Source organism: Neodiprion fabricii, chromosome 1 (assembly GCF_021155785.1).
Source record: "Neodiprion fabricii isolate iyNeoFabr1 chromosome 1, iyNeoFabr1.1, whole genome shotgun sequence".
Lineage (NCBI taxonomy): Eukaryota > Metazoa > Arthropoda > Insecta > Hymenoptera > Diprionidae > Neodiprion > Neodiprion fabricii.
The window spans coordinates 18,577,965-18,598,310 of record NC_060239.1 but is presented as its reverse complement, the minus strand read 5'-3'; the positions used below and the strand labels follow the sequence as shown (position 1 = coordinate 18,598,310).

Below are 20,346 nucleotides of genomic sequence, written 5' to 3'. Positions count from 1 at the left end.
GGGGGGGAACTGAACGTAGAGTGTCGAGACCACCGGTGATCCTGATTTTCGTCGTGCTGCTGTCACGTGATTCTTTCTCAAACTACGCTATTCTAATTGGGCCAGCTGGTCGCGTAGGTGGGGTCTACAGGTAGGCGGCGATGATCCCTCGTTGTTTGTTTTCTTCTTCTTCGCTGATAGCTATCGAGCTATGGACACGTCGGGCGGTGGTCGAAGATGTTTTCCACCTGCTGTGCGGTACCGTTAGTGAGATGTGAAGTCGTACCACTCATGTGTTGCAAAATTTAAGTGTGCGAGCATATTGCGTTACCGATATCTTGGACTTGCGACCGATTGTACTTCATTCCTTGCCTTACTGGTACTCCCCGTTGTAGCCATGTCGTTGGCGCTGCATCTCGGCCCTCGCTCATCGGAGCCCTCATGCCGGAACGATCTGGTAGTGAGGGCCCTCAACACGGATCCCCACACTGTATCCACCAGATCCACGTGGCCCGCACAGTCGAGCGTAATCCACGCCACAGCCCTTCGATAAGACGGTTCATTAAGAGACAACCGTCCTTTTTTTTATAGACAACGAGTTAGTAGGTGTCATGGTCGGTTCAGCTCCAGGCTGATAAGTATCGTCGACAGGAGGCTTTATTGTGTTTTTGACGCACAGCCCTGTACGCCGTCGGCGATGCATCCGAGCGGTAGAAGCGTTGATTCGTGGTTCGGCTCCTGGCCGATAAGTCTAAATATTTGGAGGTACTGTTTGTGCATCACGCACGACCCTGTTCACAACTTAGGTAGGCATCCATCGGGAGTGGCTTCAGCGGTATTCGTTCGTCCGTAGTCGGTGGTGGTCGGTGTTGAGCTGGTACGTGACCCCTGTCAGGCAGTGTCCTGGTATCTTGGCGCGGAAGTCTCGCAGATGGTTCTCGTAGAGCGTTACAAAATTAGAAAATATAATAGAATTAGCGTAATACAGGGAATTTCACTTAAAGATAACTAGTCGTTCTTTTTAGAGTATATGCTTTCGGTATTTTTTATGATATTCTGTACGTAGGGAAGTACGATAGTTAACACATGTGACGGGCTATGAAATACCACATCACAAACTATAATTGAAAGTCAAATCTGCGTCAAGTCGCTATATGCTTATGATTACATCGGTCAACACGATTTTTGGGTTTGGTTTCTGCATGTGAAATTTTGGTTTCTCCTACGTTACAAATAAGAGAAAAAATTATTTTTCTGATCAAAGTTTGCTTTTGTAGAAACGAGAGCAATTTTTTGAATTTTCAAGAAAAATGACTGATTTTTATATTATTTTTATAATTGTATTTTAAATTACGATCAGAAAAGTTTTTGCGGAACATCAAAGTCTTTTTTATTCAAGAATTGTGATAAATAATTATAATATGCAATTTGCATTCGGGATAATCAAAGTGCTACCACCTATTGTTCATAAAATGAATTAAAAACTTTAAAACGTACTTATGGACGTAAATCAGACAAAAGCAAACTTTAAAAGCTAAAAATGGATATTTAAGTATTTTTTGATGTCTGGAATCAGAATTCAAGCATTAGAACCGAAACCCAAAAAAAAGTTTTTTTTGTCGACCTGTGTCATATATTGTTCTCTATTACTTACGTACTGTCATTCTACCCTACCTTGCCATTCTTGCTTGATCAGTACTGCATAAGCCTATTAAGTTAATTGTTAATTTAATTCTTATTTAAGATGAAAAAGTTGTACGGTTTTATGCCGTACGGCTTGTTACAAGTCAAGGCAAATAAATTTGAACCACTCATTCTCTCTCTGTCTCTTTGTCTCTCTCTCTCACTTTCTCACTTTCTCTTCTGGCTTGATGCTTGGTGAACAACGTGTGCCTGTTATTGCTCGTTACATTTTTTGGACGTTTTCTGAGTCTTTATTTTGCGAGTTTGGTCTGTCTAGTATCGCTCGGTTCGCGCTGTGCCGGTTTCTCTAGTGGTATATAACTCTTTGCGCCTTGTTGTACGGCTATTAAATAATTGAGACATTTAGTGCATTATAAACCATTGTACTTTCTCGGAGGGTTTGACTTTGTTGATTTTCTGGAGCTGTCATTGTCAGTGTCAGACCAGTGAGTTTGAACGTAGCCTTTGTTGATTGTTTTTGGATTACCTCGCGTCATCTATAGACTCCTACTGATATCAATCTGCGATATTGACTCGCTGATAGTATGGCTCCTCCAAACCGCGCTGCGTGTTACGCTGCTATAAATGTCTCTAGTAGTGCCGTTACCACTGGCAACAGATGTAAACATTCGTTTCGTGCTGTCTCAATATTCGGTTTCAGGTTGAAACTAGCAGGGGCTGCGACAGACTGTGTTCGTAGTCGCTGCCCTATTTGTACGAAAGATGAGACAACCGCTATTGGAGCTACAATAAAAAAAATTTCATCATTGCTGTGTCTATAAACTCTCGCCGCGGTGCATTTGAAGCCACAGCTGCTAAGGTCAACACCCTCGTAACGGTTGTTGAGTAACTTCGCCGAAAATTTGACTGCATTCTAGCTGATAACGTAGCTCTCAAATCAGGTCTCGCAACTGTGAATGCTACTATAACGGAAGTGAAGAAGGATGTTGATTCGCTGTCAGAGATAACGTCTCGTCATACGGCGCAAATTAGCGAAATTGGTGACAAGCTTGCCATCAGGTAGACTGGCGTGTTGGTGCCTGCTGATGAGACTATGCTGTTGCGGGTAGCTTGCAATGAAGTTTCAAACTACATCATTATTATAAGGGTTCAACATGGTGGTGATCTCAAGCATCTAGATGTATTATTGTCTAAATTGTTAGCGGCTCTCAATATTCAGCTGCAGCCATGCCGTGATCTGTTTTGAAAACATGGGCCGCAGTGGAGCTCAGAGTGTCTGTGGTACATCAACCTCTCGATCGGATGCAACTGCTCCTGGCCCTCTTGCTACCTTCGCTGCGCGCCCTCTCTTCTTAGTCCTTGAGTCTCCTGCTTGGTGCGATCGCGTAATTGTGGCTAATTGTAAGAAGCGAAAACTTCAATTGCGATTAGCAGATATCGATGCCACCCTTTTGGACTGAAAGGTTTACGTCAATAAAAGGCATCCCGTGAAACTGTACCGATATCGGAATCAGATATTGAAGAAGTATCCGTCGCTGAGCCCGAGGTCTGCGTGGATAGCTGATGCTGCGCTGTTTGTTCGACCTGAGCCAAGGATCAAACCGTTGTGCTTGCTGCCTTCTTCCGACTTGTCGGCCTTAACCTGAGCCTTGTAATGACTCTCGCCTGCGACTTCTGCCAGACCTATGCACTCACTGATCCACCCGGAGCTACTCAATGTCTGCTGTCTGAATGCCCAGTCGCTGCCTGTCCATATCGATAAATTTCGCTAGTTCTTTCGCCTAAACATATATAATACTACGTGATTGTTGTTTCCGAAACGTGACTGTTTTCTGTTTTTCTATGTATGCTTGTCATTTGATTTGTGTCTTTTTGCGTGGAGCCTGTATAAAGTTTGTTATTGCATTTCATTTTATATTATTTTGGTATTGTTCACCAAACACCATATTTTGTATTATATGTATGTATAATTTCTGATATGTACATATATGTGTGAAACGTGCAGTTCAGGACACTTACGTTTTAAAACGTGAAACTGTGCGGAAAAGTCTACACTAAGGGGCTTTTCGAAAATATATACATGCGCGCGTGTGTGTGCGTCTGTGTGTGCGCGTGTGTGTATCTATGGTTGCTAGGGGGTATTACCCCGCAATGAAATAATTATCTATCTATCCATCTATCTATCTCTCTCGATTTTTTTTTGCAACTTATCGCTTAACGTAGATAAACGGCTTATGGCTTGCTCGCTAATCAGAGTGAGATTTAACGTAAATGACGGAGGTGCAGGCAAGCCTGTTGTGAATTGAACGATTCCAACTAGAATCGCTAATAATTAGGATTTATTAGGTCAATGGCGACCCGCAATCTTTGACACTCGGGTAAACTTCGGACCCTACGAAATATTTTACTTCAAAAATAGTATATAAAACGAAAAATGATGTATTGTAAAACACATAAAGCACTTACACGCTTATATAAAGTAATGTTTTTGTTTGTGTTTGATACGGAACGAGACAGGAAAGTATATTAGGAATTGAATTAGCAGATGTTATAATGTCTAGGGTTAATAAGAATCAAATACGTAATTTCCAAGTCTCGATGATCGTTACAAATAAGTTTACTGCAGCGTTGGTCGATCACAAGGGGTCGAAGGTTAACTGGTTAAGAGAAAATTGATGGCCCACTTGCCTAATAAATGTACAACAATAAAATAACTTAAAATTCGGCTTAGCCAATTAACAAGGAATAAGAAAAAAATTATAAATTTTAACAGCATACCTACTTCGGGTTTCGGCTGCTTAGTGCTTTTCGTGTTTCGGAAGGTGGTTTGCGGAATTGTAGCACTAACTTCCTTTGTTGAGGTGATATTGTACGAGGTATAAGCAACTACAAGGAGGGAAAGAATTATTTAAGTCAAATGATATTCGTTTGATTTAACTAAATGCTATAAACAAATGTGGCGAACACAATACTTACTTAATTCAACAACATACTTTTGTCGGACGAAATACTCGTGACAAATTAATATAGAATTGAATCAAGCCTTCGAATAATCATGCTGACTATCAATTTATTCAAGATAACACGGCGTGATTTCCTTGCAATAATATGAATTTAGTATCAAGAAAATGTGTGATTTAAATTACCAAGAATTTGTTTAAGCGTAACTCAATTGTTTTGTTCTACAAATATGAGATTGTTGTATCAAAACAAATTGAGCTTTTTTTAATTAATCTTTTATCGAGTCAAGAGATCCATGGTCGAACTGGGATTGAAATTTGTTGCAACAAAAATCTTTTGCATCGACTGAAGATTAGATAGATATAGTTTATTGCTCATAAGGTACATGGTCCCATAGCAATGGGGGATAGTATATACAGTATTTTTTCAATCAAAATTAAACACAGAAATTAATTAATATAGTTAAGTAGTGCAGTGATTAAATCTTAAATATCAACGACTAGCTTTGTAACAAAGTTATCAGGAATTTACATTATTATACAATTGTTGTTCTCACTGCAAGAATTTGGCCAGTTAATTTGAGGAGCTTTTTACAGTCATAGTTCGATAGGTTGGCCAGATAAAAGTTGAGACTCGTTTGTTCCGGAGCATATGTATCACCGTAGAGATTATTTCTAATGCTTTCGTATGCTGGGCAGCAATAGAGTATGTGCTCAATACTTTCTGGTTCTTTTAGTGAACAGCACGTACAGGGAATCATAGGGTTAAGTTTTTTCCCTTTGTTTATTGACAAGTAAGCTTGGTGTTTGTTTGCTAGTCTTATTTGTGCAATTGTTTTTTTGATTTGCATCGTGTGATTCTCATTGAGGTATGTTGGCCCATCAAGGACAGTAGTAAGTGGCTTGTAGAGATTGAACAGGCAGGAATCAGAGTTACAGTAACTTCTCTCGTCCTTTGCTTCTAGTACCGCCTTGTATTTATTAAAAACTTCAGCTGTCCTGCTTTTCCAAAACTTCAGGTTTGTGTTGAACCATAGATCACTCGCGCCCATCTTTTTGAGTACTTTTTTGAATTTTGCAGCCCAGTTAAATTCTTCATGGCATGTTGGACTCTCTTTCAAGTCTATCAGTCTTTTAATACATATTTTTGGTAGGTACGAGTCGTCTACTGACAGGATTTTTGCTAACCAGTCTCAGGTATATTCCATCATTTTGTATTCGAGAGGCTGCATACCAAGTTCAAGACGAATCACTCAGTTGGACGTGCATCTAGGCAGATGAAGTAACCTTTTGAAGAACTCTGTTGCCACTCTCTCCAGCTGGTTTCGATATTTGATTCCCCAGGCGGGGCTTGCATATAACAGGGTTGATTGGACCATACTTTCAAATAATTTCACGCTGGTCTGCATTGAGTTGGATCTAGCTTTACCTCAAGGGTAATAGTAGAAGTAACAATTGCTTTATTTATGGCGAAATCTGCTGTTTGTTGGCTAAGGGTAGATGATGTAAGATGGACTCCTAGGTACGTGAATGATTTTGCAATTGCGATCAGTTGGCCTTCGTATGAACGTAGAGTTTTTTTTTAATCCTTTCGGTTTGCCTTTTGGTTTGAATATCATGATCGTTGTCTTGCCGATGTTCACTTGCAACTTATTTATGGTAGAGTATTCATGGAGATAATTCAGTTTATTAGCGAGATCTATATGGCTGTGCGCAAGTATTGCAGTGTCATCCGCTAAAAGAAGGAGTAGCAAAACAATAGTACCGTTTATATTGATCCCTTGTAGACTCTTGTTTTTAAAAAAAAGTTGAATGTCAAAGATGTATAGGATAAAGAGAAGTGCACTCAAGGTTTCACCTTACAACACCCCTTCAGATACTTCAAATTCACCAAACAGGTCAGAGCCGTGTCGAACCTGAACACGTGCCATTTCGTAGAATGATTTTATCACATTAATTAGTTTTGAGCTGATATTGAGGTGTACAAGCTTGCTCCAGAGTTCTTCATGCGGTATTGAATCAAATGCTCTTTTAAAGTCAACATAGAGGCCATATATTTGTCGCTTCCCAAGACGCAACTGCAGTTAGATGGCCGTAATGAGTGTGAATATCGCATCTGTGCAGCTTCTGTTACTCCAGAAGCCAAATTGGCATTCGGGAGATATTTTGTTGTTTTCAGCCCATTTTTCAAACCTTTTTTGCAAGATCGACGTGAATAGGTTTGTGATGTGATGTTTGTGATGATTAGCGCAATACTCCTGAAGTTTGCGGGATCTGAGGTACTACCTTTTTTATGAATCATACTAACTAGAGCTTTCGACCAGTCGGCAGGACAAGTTTCTGTTTCTAGCACACCGTTGAATAGAATCAGTAAGTAGTTGTGCCAATTATCCGGTGGGAGCCTGCGTATTTCGTTCGGGATACCGTCTGAACCCGTTGCTTTATTATTTTTAAGTTTGTTTACCGCATCGTGTAGTTCTTCCCAAGAGGTGGGAACATCAAGTAGTGGATCATTCTTTCGGAGAGTAATGGGAGGGATGTTTACTTTCGTTGGGTAAATCTGGTTGTAAACTTCATTACATTGCTCTATTGCTGGTGGGATTGCTGTGTTAGAGTAAGGCTTGACTTTTCTGATGGCTTTCAAAAATTCAGCCAGGTTTTTGACATTGTTAAAGTTGTCTAGTAGTGTTTTTTGGGCCTTTTTTTTATTGTATATCAGATGATTGTTGTACAGCCTCTTGGCATTTAGGTATTGGATTCTCCACGGTTCCTCAAAATTGTACGTTAGGGAGATTCTTAGGAGAGAGTTACACGTTCTTTTTAGACTTATTGCTTCCAGATCAAACCACGGTTGATTTTTTGGTTTTGGTGAGTGATTATTATTTTTTCTGAGTAGACTATCTTTTTTAGCTGGTTCATAGATTGCGTGGCAGAGATTTATGTATATCTGGTCCGTCGAGTTTAGTGCAAAGTTCATATTTTTTCTATACGGATGCGCTAGTTAGGCATAGAAGAGTTGCTTGTTCTCGATGTAGTCCAAGAGCTAGTAACGCACGTTTCATGAAGTGTTTGATGCACCGTGAAATTTTGTCTAACACTATCTACTAGACAGATGAGCAGGTAAACATGTGTTGGCTTGAGCTACCTGGGGACACCAGGTACTGCGCATAAGAGAAAGGTATAAAAAAATATTGCCCAAAAAAAGTGTTTGGTTCAGAGGCCAACAAATACTAATCGAAATTGAAGATAATTTAAAACACAGAAATGAATAAGGCAGACACTTTTGAGCGGGTTACCATTGAACGAAAACACCCAAAGTTGTTTTTTTTTTTAAATACAAAATAAAGTGTTTTATTTACGCTGAAATTTTAACAGCGTCTTAATTACATATGAAAAAATACTTACAGAAAGTCAAACACTTTTTCCGGGGTTTACTTATCGGCAAACATGAAAATAAATGTTACTTATAATGGAGAGAGATAGGCTGCGCGTAGTCGTAAACGTAAGTGAGACCTCCGATCCCCGACGTACCTACGGTCTTTCTCTGCGCTCTCATTGGCTGTTGGTCACGTGTTCTTGTACAGCGGTACAGCAGTACCGCCTATACCGGGACAATCTCTTGAAACTATACATATAACGCGCATGTGCCAAATAATTTGATCTCATTGGTCGGTGAAATCGCGCCGCGGTGATGTTTTCATCTGCTGAGCAAGGCGCCAACGTACACAAAATGAAACCAAAGCTGTAATTCTCTCGCGCGTAAAGCCGTGGATTGAGGTTATGCTGCTGTTTATTTTTACGTAGCGTGAATTGTCTAAGAAGAATAGTATCGTTCAGCAATACTGTGGTTGATTTCGGAAGATATTCAACCGACGCAATAAAGAATTTAACGGAAAAGCAAATATCAAATGATACAGAAATTGGATGTTATTTATTGAAAGAAGAAATCTGAAATTCAACGTGAAATGTCATTAACAAATGGGAGTCTGGACAAACAGAGGTAGGTAAGTAAAAACAATGTTTATTGTGAACAGATTCTTTATTTACATAAAATTAAAAATAAATGAATGGTTGAGACCCAGTAGAAGGTATTTCCAGAGTAGATTCGTTACGGTGCAGTGCTCCAGAAGTCAGTAATTGGTGCCGATGAACATGAAATAAATAAAAGAAATGAGTAACAAGGAATAAAGAAATTATTCATCTTAAACACGAAGCTTAGGAGGACAAAGAGTAGCAATTAACAGAAAACGTACCCGACGCAATACTCACAAAAACCCTCGCCGACATCATTGATAAGTTGACAAAGTTTTTGCAGTTCCATTGTACAACAATCAATGTTCCGTTAGCAAAGAGGGTTCACCAGATATCCAAGAATAAAAAGAGAAAAAGAACAACTATGCTATTAATGAAAAATTAGGAAACAAAACAATAACTTACAAGACAATCGTCCGATAACACTGGGAGACCAATCTCCACTCTTCTGATCACCCCTCGTCTGGTCATTGGTTGCCTTTCAAAAAGTGCTCAAAATGCCCTCCAGCAGCTGCAGCGCAGTAACCGAGCCGGTCGTAGAAGGCATTTGTCGTGTTGGATATGATATCCGGAGACAGGTTCTGCAGGATGTCCAAGATCCTAGTTTGCAGTGCGGCAAGGTCTTCAATCCTACCTTGGGCATACCGAACATTTTTCAAATGGCCCCACAAGCCGTAGTCCAAGGGAGTGAGATCAGGTGAACGGGCTGGCCACTCGACCTCCGGGCTTGCCCTACCAATCCAGCGTTCAGGGAATTGTTGGTCGAGGTAATCACGCACCGCACGTGTGAAGTGCGGTGGGGCTCCGTCCTGCTGAAACCAAACAGGTTCGCCCTAAACACAGAAAATGATACGTTACTTGTAGTAAGCATAAAATTATTCATTTTAAAATCATACGCACTCTGCTAATAATAACGCCAGCTCTACATGATAAAATACACTCACGATTTCTTCTTCAATCAGCCTAAGAGCCGGTACAATCCTCTCTCTCAGCAACCAGAGGTACTTCTCGCCGTTGAGGTTTCCATCAATAAAAAATGGCCCAATGAGCCGATTGCCAATCGTGCCCAGCCAGACGTTGAGCTTCAACGGGTACTGCGTGCCCGCCTGAATGAACAGACGAGGGTTGTTTCGAAACCAGGCTCTGGTGTTCTGCCTGTTCGGTTTCCCGACAAGTATCACCGTACTTTCATCTGAGAAACAAATGCGACTCAACAAGCCCTCGTCTGCGTTCAGACGTTCCATCAACTCTTGGCTGAAGCGAAGACGACTATCGTTATCACCAGCCAAGAGTTCTTGATGGACTTGAAACTTGTACGATCTGTACTTAGCTTCACGCAATACTCTTCTGACCGACGCGTTAGATATTTCCAAGTCCTGGGCGATGCGGCTGATCGGCTTGAATAGATCCTCTTCGACGGTCAAGCAGATGTCCAGCTTGGTATCCCAGCTCAGCTGACGGTTTGGTTGAGAGATTTTCCTGGCCCTCTCGTCGACACTACCCGATTTTTCAAATTTTAGTACCAGATTCCTGATGGTCGCTAACCAGGGTGTCGGTCGATCCGGGTGTTTGACGGCGAAATGGTCCTGATTTTCCCGGTAAGACAGGCCCTGGTAATGATGCTTAACTAACTCCACCTTTTCCTGCACAGAAAACTTGTAATTAGGCATTTTTTATCTAATGAACACGATAAAAAAATTCACAAAAAGATCGAGGTAATTGCCAGACACGTGGTTGAAGTTGCGCGATCTTTTTGCAAAGTGGTCAATTTACGCGGGCGGGGTTGTTTATATTCGCGGATGGGAAAGTTACGAAACTCTGGAGAAAGATGATTGTATTGGCTGATACCAGTCGCGATCGTTGCCCTCATCCAATCAAATTCTGGTATCACCAGAATCGTGGTTTTCGCGCCCTCCCAGTGTCGCCGGTATGCACAGAATTAGGATACGAACTATCTGGTTAAATACCACGTGGTGATCTGTCTCTGATTTTCAATTCTAGAAATCAATGTCCCTCTTCATCATTACGTAGGAAAACAAGGAAATAGTTTCGCGATGTGATCGGCGATGTTTATTCACCTCGTATACAGCGGTTCAGGTGAACGAATTTCAGTAACCTCGCGATCATACCGTGATATTCGCGATCATATTGTGAATTTGCTATTCGAAGAATTTTGTTGATTTCGGAAAAAAATAGACTATGAAAAAACTCCACAATACAAATTCAATAAATGGTATTCACAAAAGCAATACGTCAAACGATATCTAACGATCAGTAATTTGTGATTGTGATTTTCGAGCATTAAGCCAGGTGATGTCTGGTGGCAATGCGTCTCATTAACGATTTATGTTTTGTGCATTTTATTGGAAATTAGTTGTATTCAAAAATACCAAAAGATCCTGTTTGATAATAACAGCTTCTAATATTTTCAGGTACGAAATAATTCATTGTCAAAGCGGGACTAAATTTGTCAGGCATGGAAGCATGTAGGTAAGTTTCCAATTACGTGATCTTTGACAATGACAATATTTTAACATGGATTCAATGATAAAATTCGTTTTTTTTTTTCAGCAGGCTCGAAGTTTAAACTTTAACTAACACGAGGAAAATTATGCCTTACCTGATGGTCAAAACGTTTAGGTGGCAAGGATCCTGGTTTCTCGAGCGGTGCAATCATTAGAACCATCGAACCTGGTTGTTTCGTCAGACATCAGGTGCCAGAGTGAATTTTATCAGGCCATCGCTACCTTCTTAACATCAGTTGAGGCAAAATTGAAGAGCGGGATATATTACAGATCATAATGGCTGAATATCCCATCATTTTACTTTGATCGAGCCAATAGCGATAAGTTTGTTACTTAACCGTTGCTGCCAATTCATTCTACCGAGGAATCATTCTGTGCACCATTGTAATTTAAGCATTATTATTGACCAGCATTGTTTTTCAAACTTTATACCATTTGATTTGGTATCTTATTTTGAAGCTTACTTTTACTCTTTTTGGCATTGAATTCAGATAAATAGTTTTTCAAGTCCTCGATTAGATTGTAGGGTTGAATTTTGCTGGGCAAACTGAATCAATCTAAATCTAGAACTGTTAAATAAGTTCAGTTAAAAATGTCTTTAAATTTAATCTTAGTTGACGGTGCCATCTGGCTAGCTAGTTGCACGATAACTTGAAACCAAATTCAATTTTACACTCTTTATGCGGTCCTACGCTAAGACTGAAAGCTTGTGAGTCTCCATGTACCGCAATTATTTCTGCATTTCATGTTAGCATTATCTGGAGCAAAAAAAATCCCATTTTGAGATTGAAAATGGAACCTGAAACACAGAGTTATTCAGTAGCACGAATTGAAAACCAAGAATTTTATAATGGTTTCTGCGACAAAGGGACTATTTCCAAATATCCTTGTTAGAAGGTGATGTTCGGAGGACTATGAACAAGATATTGTATTGGATTACATTATTTGGAAAAAAATCTTCATAAACTTCGTTAAAAATTAATTATTCATTTATTTTGATGGAACAAGGGACACAATCTTGAATCCGATAAGTCAAGATCCTCGTAATAATGTTCTGACATTACTCTAAAACATGATTGTCCTTGAAGCTAATTGTGACATTGAGGCGCATTTTGAGAAACTTGATTTTCAACTTGTGTCACAGGATGTGATTTACGTTCCTGAGTTCTACGCTTTCGATTAGATTTTCTTTGTTTCGAACCGCACTAACATGGAATACAGAAATCATTTTAATAAATCTAATATTACTTGAATTTTCAATGTGAGTATCAGGTTCCCTTCATTTATTTAATCGAACATCATTGAAAATTTGCGAAATTAATTCTGATAATCATTCGGAAATTTTAAATAGTAGTAGCAATAATTTGTTAATCGGAAAAAATACATTGACTATCGACTATTCGTAAATTTTGTTGAACTATTTTCAAGAAAAAAAAAATTCACAGTTCCGTTACAGATAGTGAGCTATTTGAATTTCTTGAACGCTCGGTTTAATGTCTCATTTTCAAGTTATAAAATTCAATATTACCGCCTGAAATCACAAAAGAGTGAGAAAGTTGCTTAGTTGCTTGAAATTGGCGATGATCTTTTGTACGTCTGACAAATTGAATGGGCAGATAACAGTGAATATCAGAGATGTAATTATTTTGGCCGTATCACCTGTTGATAGATAAAAATTCCATTGTTAATTCTAATGTACGAAATAATAAAAATGATTAAATAAAGTGTTCGCACCTACCTGCTGCGTTTCTTCCAAGCACCCAACATTTAAACAGATTTCTCATTTTAGTCGAATAAAGCCAATTTTCAAAGAGCATTAGCATCAACTTTCCGAGTCACTACCTCGACTGTTTGAGATTCTAACCTCAAAAATTCGTATGAACTACAACGCCGCCAGAAACAGAGTTTGACAGCTGAAACTCGGAGTGGCCAGCCTGCCCGAGCAGCCGATAAAACTCGCGCATGCGCATTATATGTATAGTTTCAAGAGATTGTCCCGGTGTACTCGTATGGGAAAACACCTTTTCTGGTTAACAGCTTCAATTTATTCATGCTACTGCAAAGTTTATATGTAATTATTTTTTGATTGTAACTTAAATATGTTACTAATTTTTAGAGGCTGCTAGGCATAAAACTGAACGAATCTATGAATCTAAACTGTACGTCCGTTACTTTAAAAAATTTCGTAAATGAGATGCATTTCTCTATGCTAATGGGTGGAAGTTGAACAGTACTATCAATAGATGTAACCCACTCTTGAATTAAAAAATATGAATCGTAGCCTGACAGATTATGGAAAATCACTGGAATAGTGTGTGAGTTTTTATAATTTAGGTTGCATCCTTGATACGCAGCACCACGGTACTTTTCTGTGAAATGGCGATGGTCACGATGTCTCACGTCTTCTAGCGTGAACGGTTTTTCACAAATATGACATATGGTTGTGGAATATCATTCATTAATTCGATGGAAGTTGAGCGGTTCCACAGGAAAAACCGTTTTGTAATAAACTTCTAAAGAGTGCGCCAAACCTTGTAATTCTTTAAAAAACCATTGTATACAAGTTTCTCCACGATTGATTCAAAATCGAAATCGAATCATCGAATACAGAATGCAGATAATAAGCTATACTGTACGGAATATGCGTTTGATAAATTGTTGTATTTTTTGACGCTTTGATATTAGCAGGGTGCAATAATTATTCAAGATCTGCGTAAATGCAAAATGTATCAGTTTCTTTATCTTTAAACTTCTCAAATTTCAACATCCTTCTATCCGCTGTTGGTAAAATAATGTTGGTTTTGTTTGACTTCGTGCAATCGATTTTGTGTTCCAACAAATATTTTTCGGATTTAAAGTGCATCAGATATCTGTTACACAACCAAGTACGACCATGACGGCTAGAAATTTGAGAACTTGTTAATCGAGATAAATTTCGAATCCAAGCAAAATGGTGTACTACATTTTTTTTATAAGTCTTTACGTCATCGCTGTCGTTTTCATCTACAATTTCAGTTTCTACAACAAAGAGATGAATCACAGGATTCACAGACTCATTGGGTCTTAAATAAACTGGTACAATTTTGCTGCGCTTTTGTTTTTCAGTATGATCTATACTGTAAACGTTAATCGATGAATCATTATTTTTTTCAAAGTCTGGAATATCATCCAAAGACTTTGGAAAATTCAAATCATCATACTGTAGCACTGAGCTGAAATGTGGATATGAGATGATGACGCTGGGATTATTGTCAGCTGGAAAGAGGGCTGCGTTGATTGACCAGTGGAAGTCATACGAGTCCCTGTTTCTTATGTTGAAGACAGTCTTCTTAGCCTGCATGTCTTTTGGTAGTTGTGTGTACGTGGATATACCACCTTGTAGCAGCCCGTAGGTGTTGATGTTCATTGCTAAGTTTATTAATTCGACTTACGTCCAGCCAGAGTCCTCCTCTTGAAAGTGTTCCACCTTTGCCTATACCTGACTTTTCACATTCTTCTTTAACCACTCGTGTACGTTTGTTGACTGAAGGATGATTTCAATTTTGGTGTTAAGAAAGGGCATAGCCGGATAAGCAGGTCGAATCGGCCCCCGCTGAATTTTTTGTCGGTACTTCAGGGATCAATTTAGACCCAAATGAAAATAATTCAGTGAAAATTTCAGCTATTAATCTTAAACGGTTTCCGAGTAATTGAAAAAAAACCTATCTTTTAGTATTTATTTTTTTTTAATAGCAAAATTGAAAATTTTTTTTGCTGATTTTTTTTTGAATACTTACGAGTAAAAGCTGTGAAAAAAATTTTTTTTTATGATTTCTAGACTAATAGCCGATTTTTAAACTAAAAAACAAAATTACAATTATTTTTTTTATGCCTATTTTAAAACATGCAATCACCAAATTTAGACAGAATACGTCTTTTATACCCTTCTGTACTCAGGAATTTTTTCAATTTTTTTGGTTTGGTGCAACGTCATGAAAAAAATTAAAAACCAATTTTTTGTTAATTATTTATATTTCAACTGCTTAGAACACTACTTACAACTAATTATAAAATGTATTTATTCATAAAAATATTCATCAAAAACGTAAGTGGTCATCAAAATGTTTGTTAATATTTTCGTCAATCTTCATCACTGTCTTCACTAATAACTACACAGCGCCCGGTATTATTGAAAATGCGACTTAAAATCTCTGCTGGTCTTACAATTCTCGATAAATATCTAGCATGTGATAGGTAATGAATAATAGCTGCTACATGCGAACAACAACCAACTGTACGCCGACCGTTGGCACAATCACAGCAATATCGAGAAATTCCGTTAACTCCATTTTTGCCACGATGATACTTAATGAAGCAGCGATATGTTTTTGCATTAATATGCCGAGATCTTACTTGAAATCTAAGAATGTTTTCAGCCGATCTTACGTACTGAAGGCTTATATTATTATCTTCATCCATCATCTCAGCTAAGTATGACACTGCTTGAGAAAGCTGGTATGATCCTTTTAAGTCGCATTTTCAATAATACCGGGCGCTGTGTAGTTATTAATGAAGACAGTGATGAAGATTGACGAAAATATTAACAAATATTTTGATGACCACTTACGTTTTTGATGAATATTTTTATGAATAAATACATTTTATAATTAGTTGTAAGTAGTGTTCTAAGCAGTTGAAATCTAAAATAATTAACAAAAAATTGGTTTTTAATTTTTTTCATGACGTTGCACCAAACGAAAAAAATTAAAAAAATTCCTGAGTACAGAGGGGTATAAAAGACGTATTCTGTCCAAATTTGGTGATTGCATGTTTTAAAATAGCCATAAAAAAAAATAATTGTAATTTTGTTTTTTAGTTTAAAAATCGGCTATTAGTCTAGAAATCATAAAAAAAAAATTTTTCACAGCTTTTACTCGTAAGTATTTAAAAAAAAATCAGCAAAAAAAAATTTTTAATTTTACTATTAAAAAAAAAAAAATACTAAAAAATAGGTTGTTTTTCAATTACTCGGAAACCGTTTAAGATTAATAGCTGAAATTTTCACTGAATTATTTTCATTTGGGTCCAAATTGATCCCTGAAGTACCGACAAAAAATTCAGCGGGGGCCGATTCGACCTGCTTATCCGGCTATGCCCTTTTGTTTCTTTCACTATGTTATCGTTTTTCGTAACATTAAATTTGTCACGATAGGCTACGGTTTGCTTTTAAGTTTCCTGCCTTCTGCACTGCATTCTTTAATCTTGTCACTACTAGGTATTTAGCATCCTCCAAAAAATTGTTCAAATCCTTATGACGTAAATTGGTAACTGCTCCGGTTCTCATTCGGGTATTGAAAGCTGACTTCGGATTGTCTCAGTGTATTCGATCACTTCTTCGCAGTTTCCGTGACCCAACACCCACTTTTTGAATCTGCTGAAATTTTGCTGCTAACGTCTTCAAGATTCTGATTGTTGTTCGAACTCGAGTCTTCTTTTCGACCGGTGAGACGTTATATAATATTTTATTTAAAGCACTGATATTTTGGATCCCAGATCGCATCCACTTTGAATTTTTGCTGATGATTCTTCGGTTAAAATGTTGAACGCTGTTTCCATAATTCTGATCAATTTCAAACACTTCTTAGACTTTATCTTTTTTTTTCAAAGCATATGACAAAGCTGCAGTAGTAAAGTATACTTCGGAATGACTAATAATCGACAACATGATTCCTTTTATAGATCAACTCCATGACTCAATTGAACTACATATATATATATATATATATATATATATATATATATATATATGTATACATATGCGATATTTTTCGTGACCTTTCTTGAACAAATTCATAATGTTTATGGATGACCAAGTTCTTGCAATTTTACACGCTTTGTGTACGAGAGCTGTCATAGTCAACAACTCATTAAGTATATGGAAAATGTAATATTAGCTGCTGTCCACCCAGAGCGAATTGTCTCACACTGCTTCCAGTGTTGGGTTGAAGCTGTTTGCACCTTCATGCTTTCTACATAAAGGTGATGTCATATGAATTCAAATTTGCACACCCTGCATGAAGTTTTTGTACAAAGAGTGGTGCTACATACGTTTGATGAGTTCAGTTCTTTTCAGGTAGTCAAACCGTCCAGGTGGGTGTTCCGGATTAGTGTAGTTAGTCAAATTTCTTTAAAACTCGGTTCTGCTCAGACCTTTGATAGATAACTTCTTTTAATTCGCCAATATTTGTGAAGAATACGTCAATTCGCTCTCGTAATTTTGCTTGATTTGAGATTCTCTTCATCAGAGATAGAGAATCGATGCAAGACTAACGTTCTGACTTGAATTTTCAAACTTTATAGCCATATTGCTCCTCACGATGCATATGTTTCACTCTTTTACTGCGCATAAATTCGTTCATCGTCAAAGCGAATGTGGATCCAGAACCTTCCAGAATTCAACGTTTTGCCGATCGACACAGGACTCTCACTCTTATATCGGTGCTTGAAAAACGATCTGCTTGTTTTCTGCTAATTCGGCATCGATGTAGGTGTAGATTCAGAACCTTCGACGTTTTGCAGATCGATGCGGGCTTCTTAACGTACTGTCACAACTTGTCTGACGATTCCGAGAACTGTTTGCCTCCCTGAATTCTGAGAATTCCTCGTTACTAACCTCCCAACGTCTCACTCCCCTCGCTAGAGATACAAAAACGTTCTCAATACTGACTTACGATAGAAGAACCTCTTAGAAGCTGAGCCTTTCCAAACTGCGGGAATTCGTATCTGCGTCTCGATCTTGCTCGATACATGTAGGTAGAGCTAGAACGTGAGATGTTTTACCTATGATGGTAGGAAGTAGCGTTTACTGATGATGGTGACGTCACTATGGTAAAGGTGGAATACCTGATTTTATATCGATGAAGGTAAAAGAATAACAAGAATATAGATAATTTCATCATAAACGATGGTAGCGTAGAGCGCAGAGCGGATGATTTTTTGCCGATGATCGATACGATGGTAACGTAGAGCGCAAAGTGAATGGTGGTCGATATTGTCAGTCTTGGTGGGGTTATCTCTTCCTCTTCACCCCCCATTTATATAAAAAAGGTTTGTATCCGGGTTGTGTCGGTAACGTAGGGATTTATATCCAGAACTCTCCTTACCTCACTACTTACTAACTTCTACAAAACACTAACGGTGAGGCCAGAGCGGGGTAGTTAGCTACCCCAGCGGTTTTTTCTAATTGTTTCGCGCAATGATGAGCGGACAGCCGATGCTACCGCCAGCCTAAGCTCGCAGCCACGTAATGAAACTGAATTGTGGTTACGCCCCCATCCAATAATGTCGATATTTAGCTTAAGAGAGCAGTTTGAAAGACAGCTGGGGTAGTTAATCACCCCGTATATGCGTTCTAGGGATAATATATGTTGATTTAAAGTATGAAACATTCTTTTTGGACCGAAGAAAATTCCGTCCTGTTTCTTTGAAAACGATACTTTAGATAAATGCCATTTGCACCAAAACATGATTTTTTTTAATATATATGTAAGTTTGCGGCCTGTTTACCCAAACTTATCTCTGAAAAACAACAAACACGCTGAACGGGTTACGGAAAGGATAAGCAAGAGTGACCATCGCGGAATCATCGCCTCGGGAGAGAGGGGAGTGATTGACAGGCGCTCGAGACATCCACTAGTGTTATAGTGGATACTCAGTAAAATACATTGTAAATTATATTGTAAACTTATTCTTTTCATTGTCAACTAAGCCTATAATCCCGATCGTCAAAACCGACATTGTTGTTGATTTAGGTGACTATAAGTGTTATAATTATTTTATTTATTATTTATGTAATTATTTGTAATTGGTGTTAATATAATGTTTTAGTATCGTTTCTACATCAACCCAAGTCGTTGAGACTCAGGAATTATTATTTCCGCAACCCTTTTAAGTTATAAGAGTCACGCTTATAACTTAAAAATCAACAACAAAATGGAGAAGGTCAAGGTCAAATTCCAGTTCGCCGCAGAAGCCTGGGATGCCAAGACGACCGTCATCAAGGTTAAATCCATCCAAGTATTGGAACAGGATCAAATTTTTTCTTTTGAACAAAAAGATCAACCGATTTCGAATCATGCTGAGCTGGCCAAATTACCAGTGGTCAAAGGAATTATCAAGAGTCTGGATAAAAGAGGGAAGCAGAGAAAAGCTATCGTCTCACTGGATGCGCATCTGCAAAGGTTATACTTCGATGAAGAGGGTAACGTAGTATTCAACGATTATTACCTGGAGGAAATAGAAACCCCCCAACCCACTCCAAACTCATCCAGCTTATCAGTTCCGGCACGTGAAACCCCGATCCAATTGATTTCGAAGGGCATTTTATTAGAAAAATTTTCAAACAAAAATCAGAACGCAAAATCATGGCTCACTTTATTTGTTCTTGAATGTGAAAGATTTAAAGTGGAAGAAAATCAATTCCCCGAGGTTCTGAAACTAGTTTTAGAAGGACCAGCCGTAGACTGGTTTACATCAATTTTCAAAACTTATGGTATGACGAAACCTTGGAGCTTTTGGGAAAGTTCCTTTCTGGAAACATTCGGGGAAAAATCGTGGTCAGAGGTCGAATACGCTTACTCTTTTCGTTGGATAAGTGGACCATATTTAGATTTTGCATTAAAAAAGAGAAACCTATTAATAGATGCAGATCCAGAATTAGGCGTCAGTTCACAAATAAATTTTATCGTTATTGCCCTGCCAAAATTTGTTCAATCACACCTTCATAAACGTGAATTGAAAACAATAGAGAATTTAATGTCTAGTCTGAGTCAACTTCAACCAGCATCAAACAATAACAGCTCACGTATAGAAATAAATAAGCAAAATCGAAAGTTCGATCCATGTCGTATTTGCGAGAAAGCCGGTTACAAAAATAGATTCCATCCAGAGGAAATTTGCAGAAATGCAAGATCAGCGATTATCAAATCTGCCGAATCAAAAAACTAGATAGCCTCCCACTTATAAGACTACATGTTACCGTAAATTGTAATGAAAAGGCAGTTGCTCTTTACGATTCAGGAGCCAATGTGTCCTTGATTAATTATACATTTTACAAAAAATTAAAAATGAATATGCCTATGAGTGGGGGCTCAACAATAAGAACAATGGGCGGCGTAGCAAGTACGAATGGAAAGGTATTTTTGAAATTAAAGATATTTGAAATAGAA

General features: G+C 38.3%; 2 protein-coding genes across 6 annotated transcripts in view; one reads left to right on the top strand and one right to left on the bottom strand.

Annotated features, from left to right (window-relative positions):
• LOC124177821 (two pore potassium channel protein sup-9) overlaps positions 1-20,346 on the top strand; it is an 854,038-nt gene that overhangs the window by 58,647 nt on the left and 775,045 nt on the right. The gene's annotated exons all lie outside the window — the stretch shown is intronic.
• Positions 9,083-10,285, bottom strand: LOC124187826. Its single transcript, XM_046580015.1, has 2 exons — positions 9,560-10,285; positions 9,083-9,448 (listed from the first exon to the last, which is right to left on the bottom strand). The coding sequence occupies exons 1-2, from the start codon at positions 10,283-10,285 to the stop codon at positions 9,083-9,085; spliced, it is 1,092 nt and encodes a 363-aa protein (XP_046435971.1).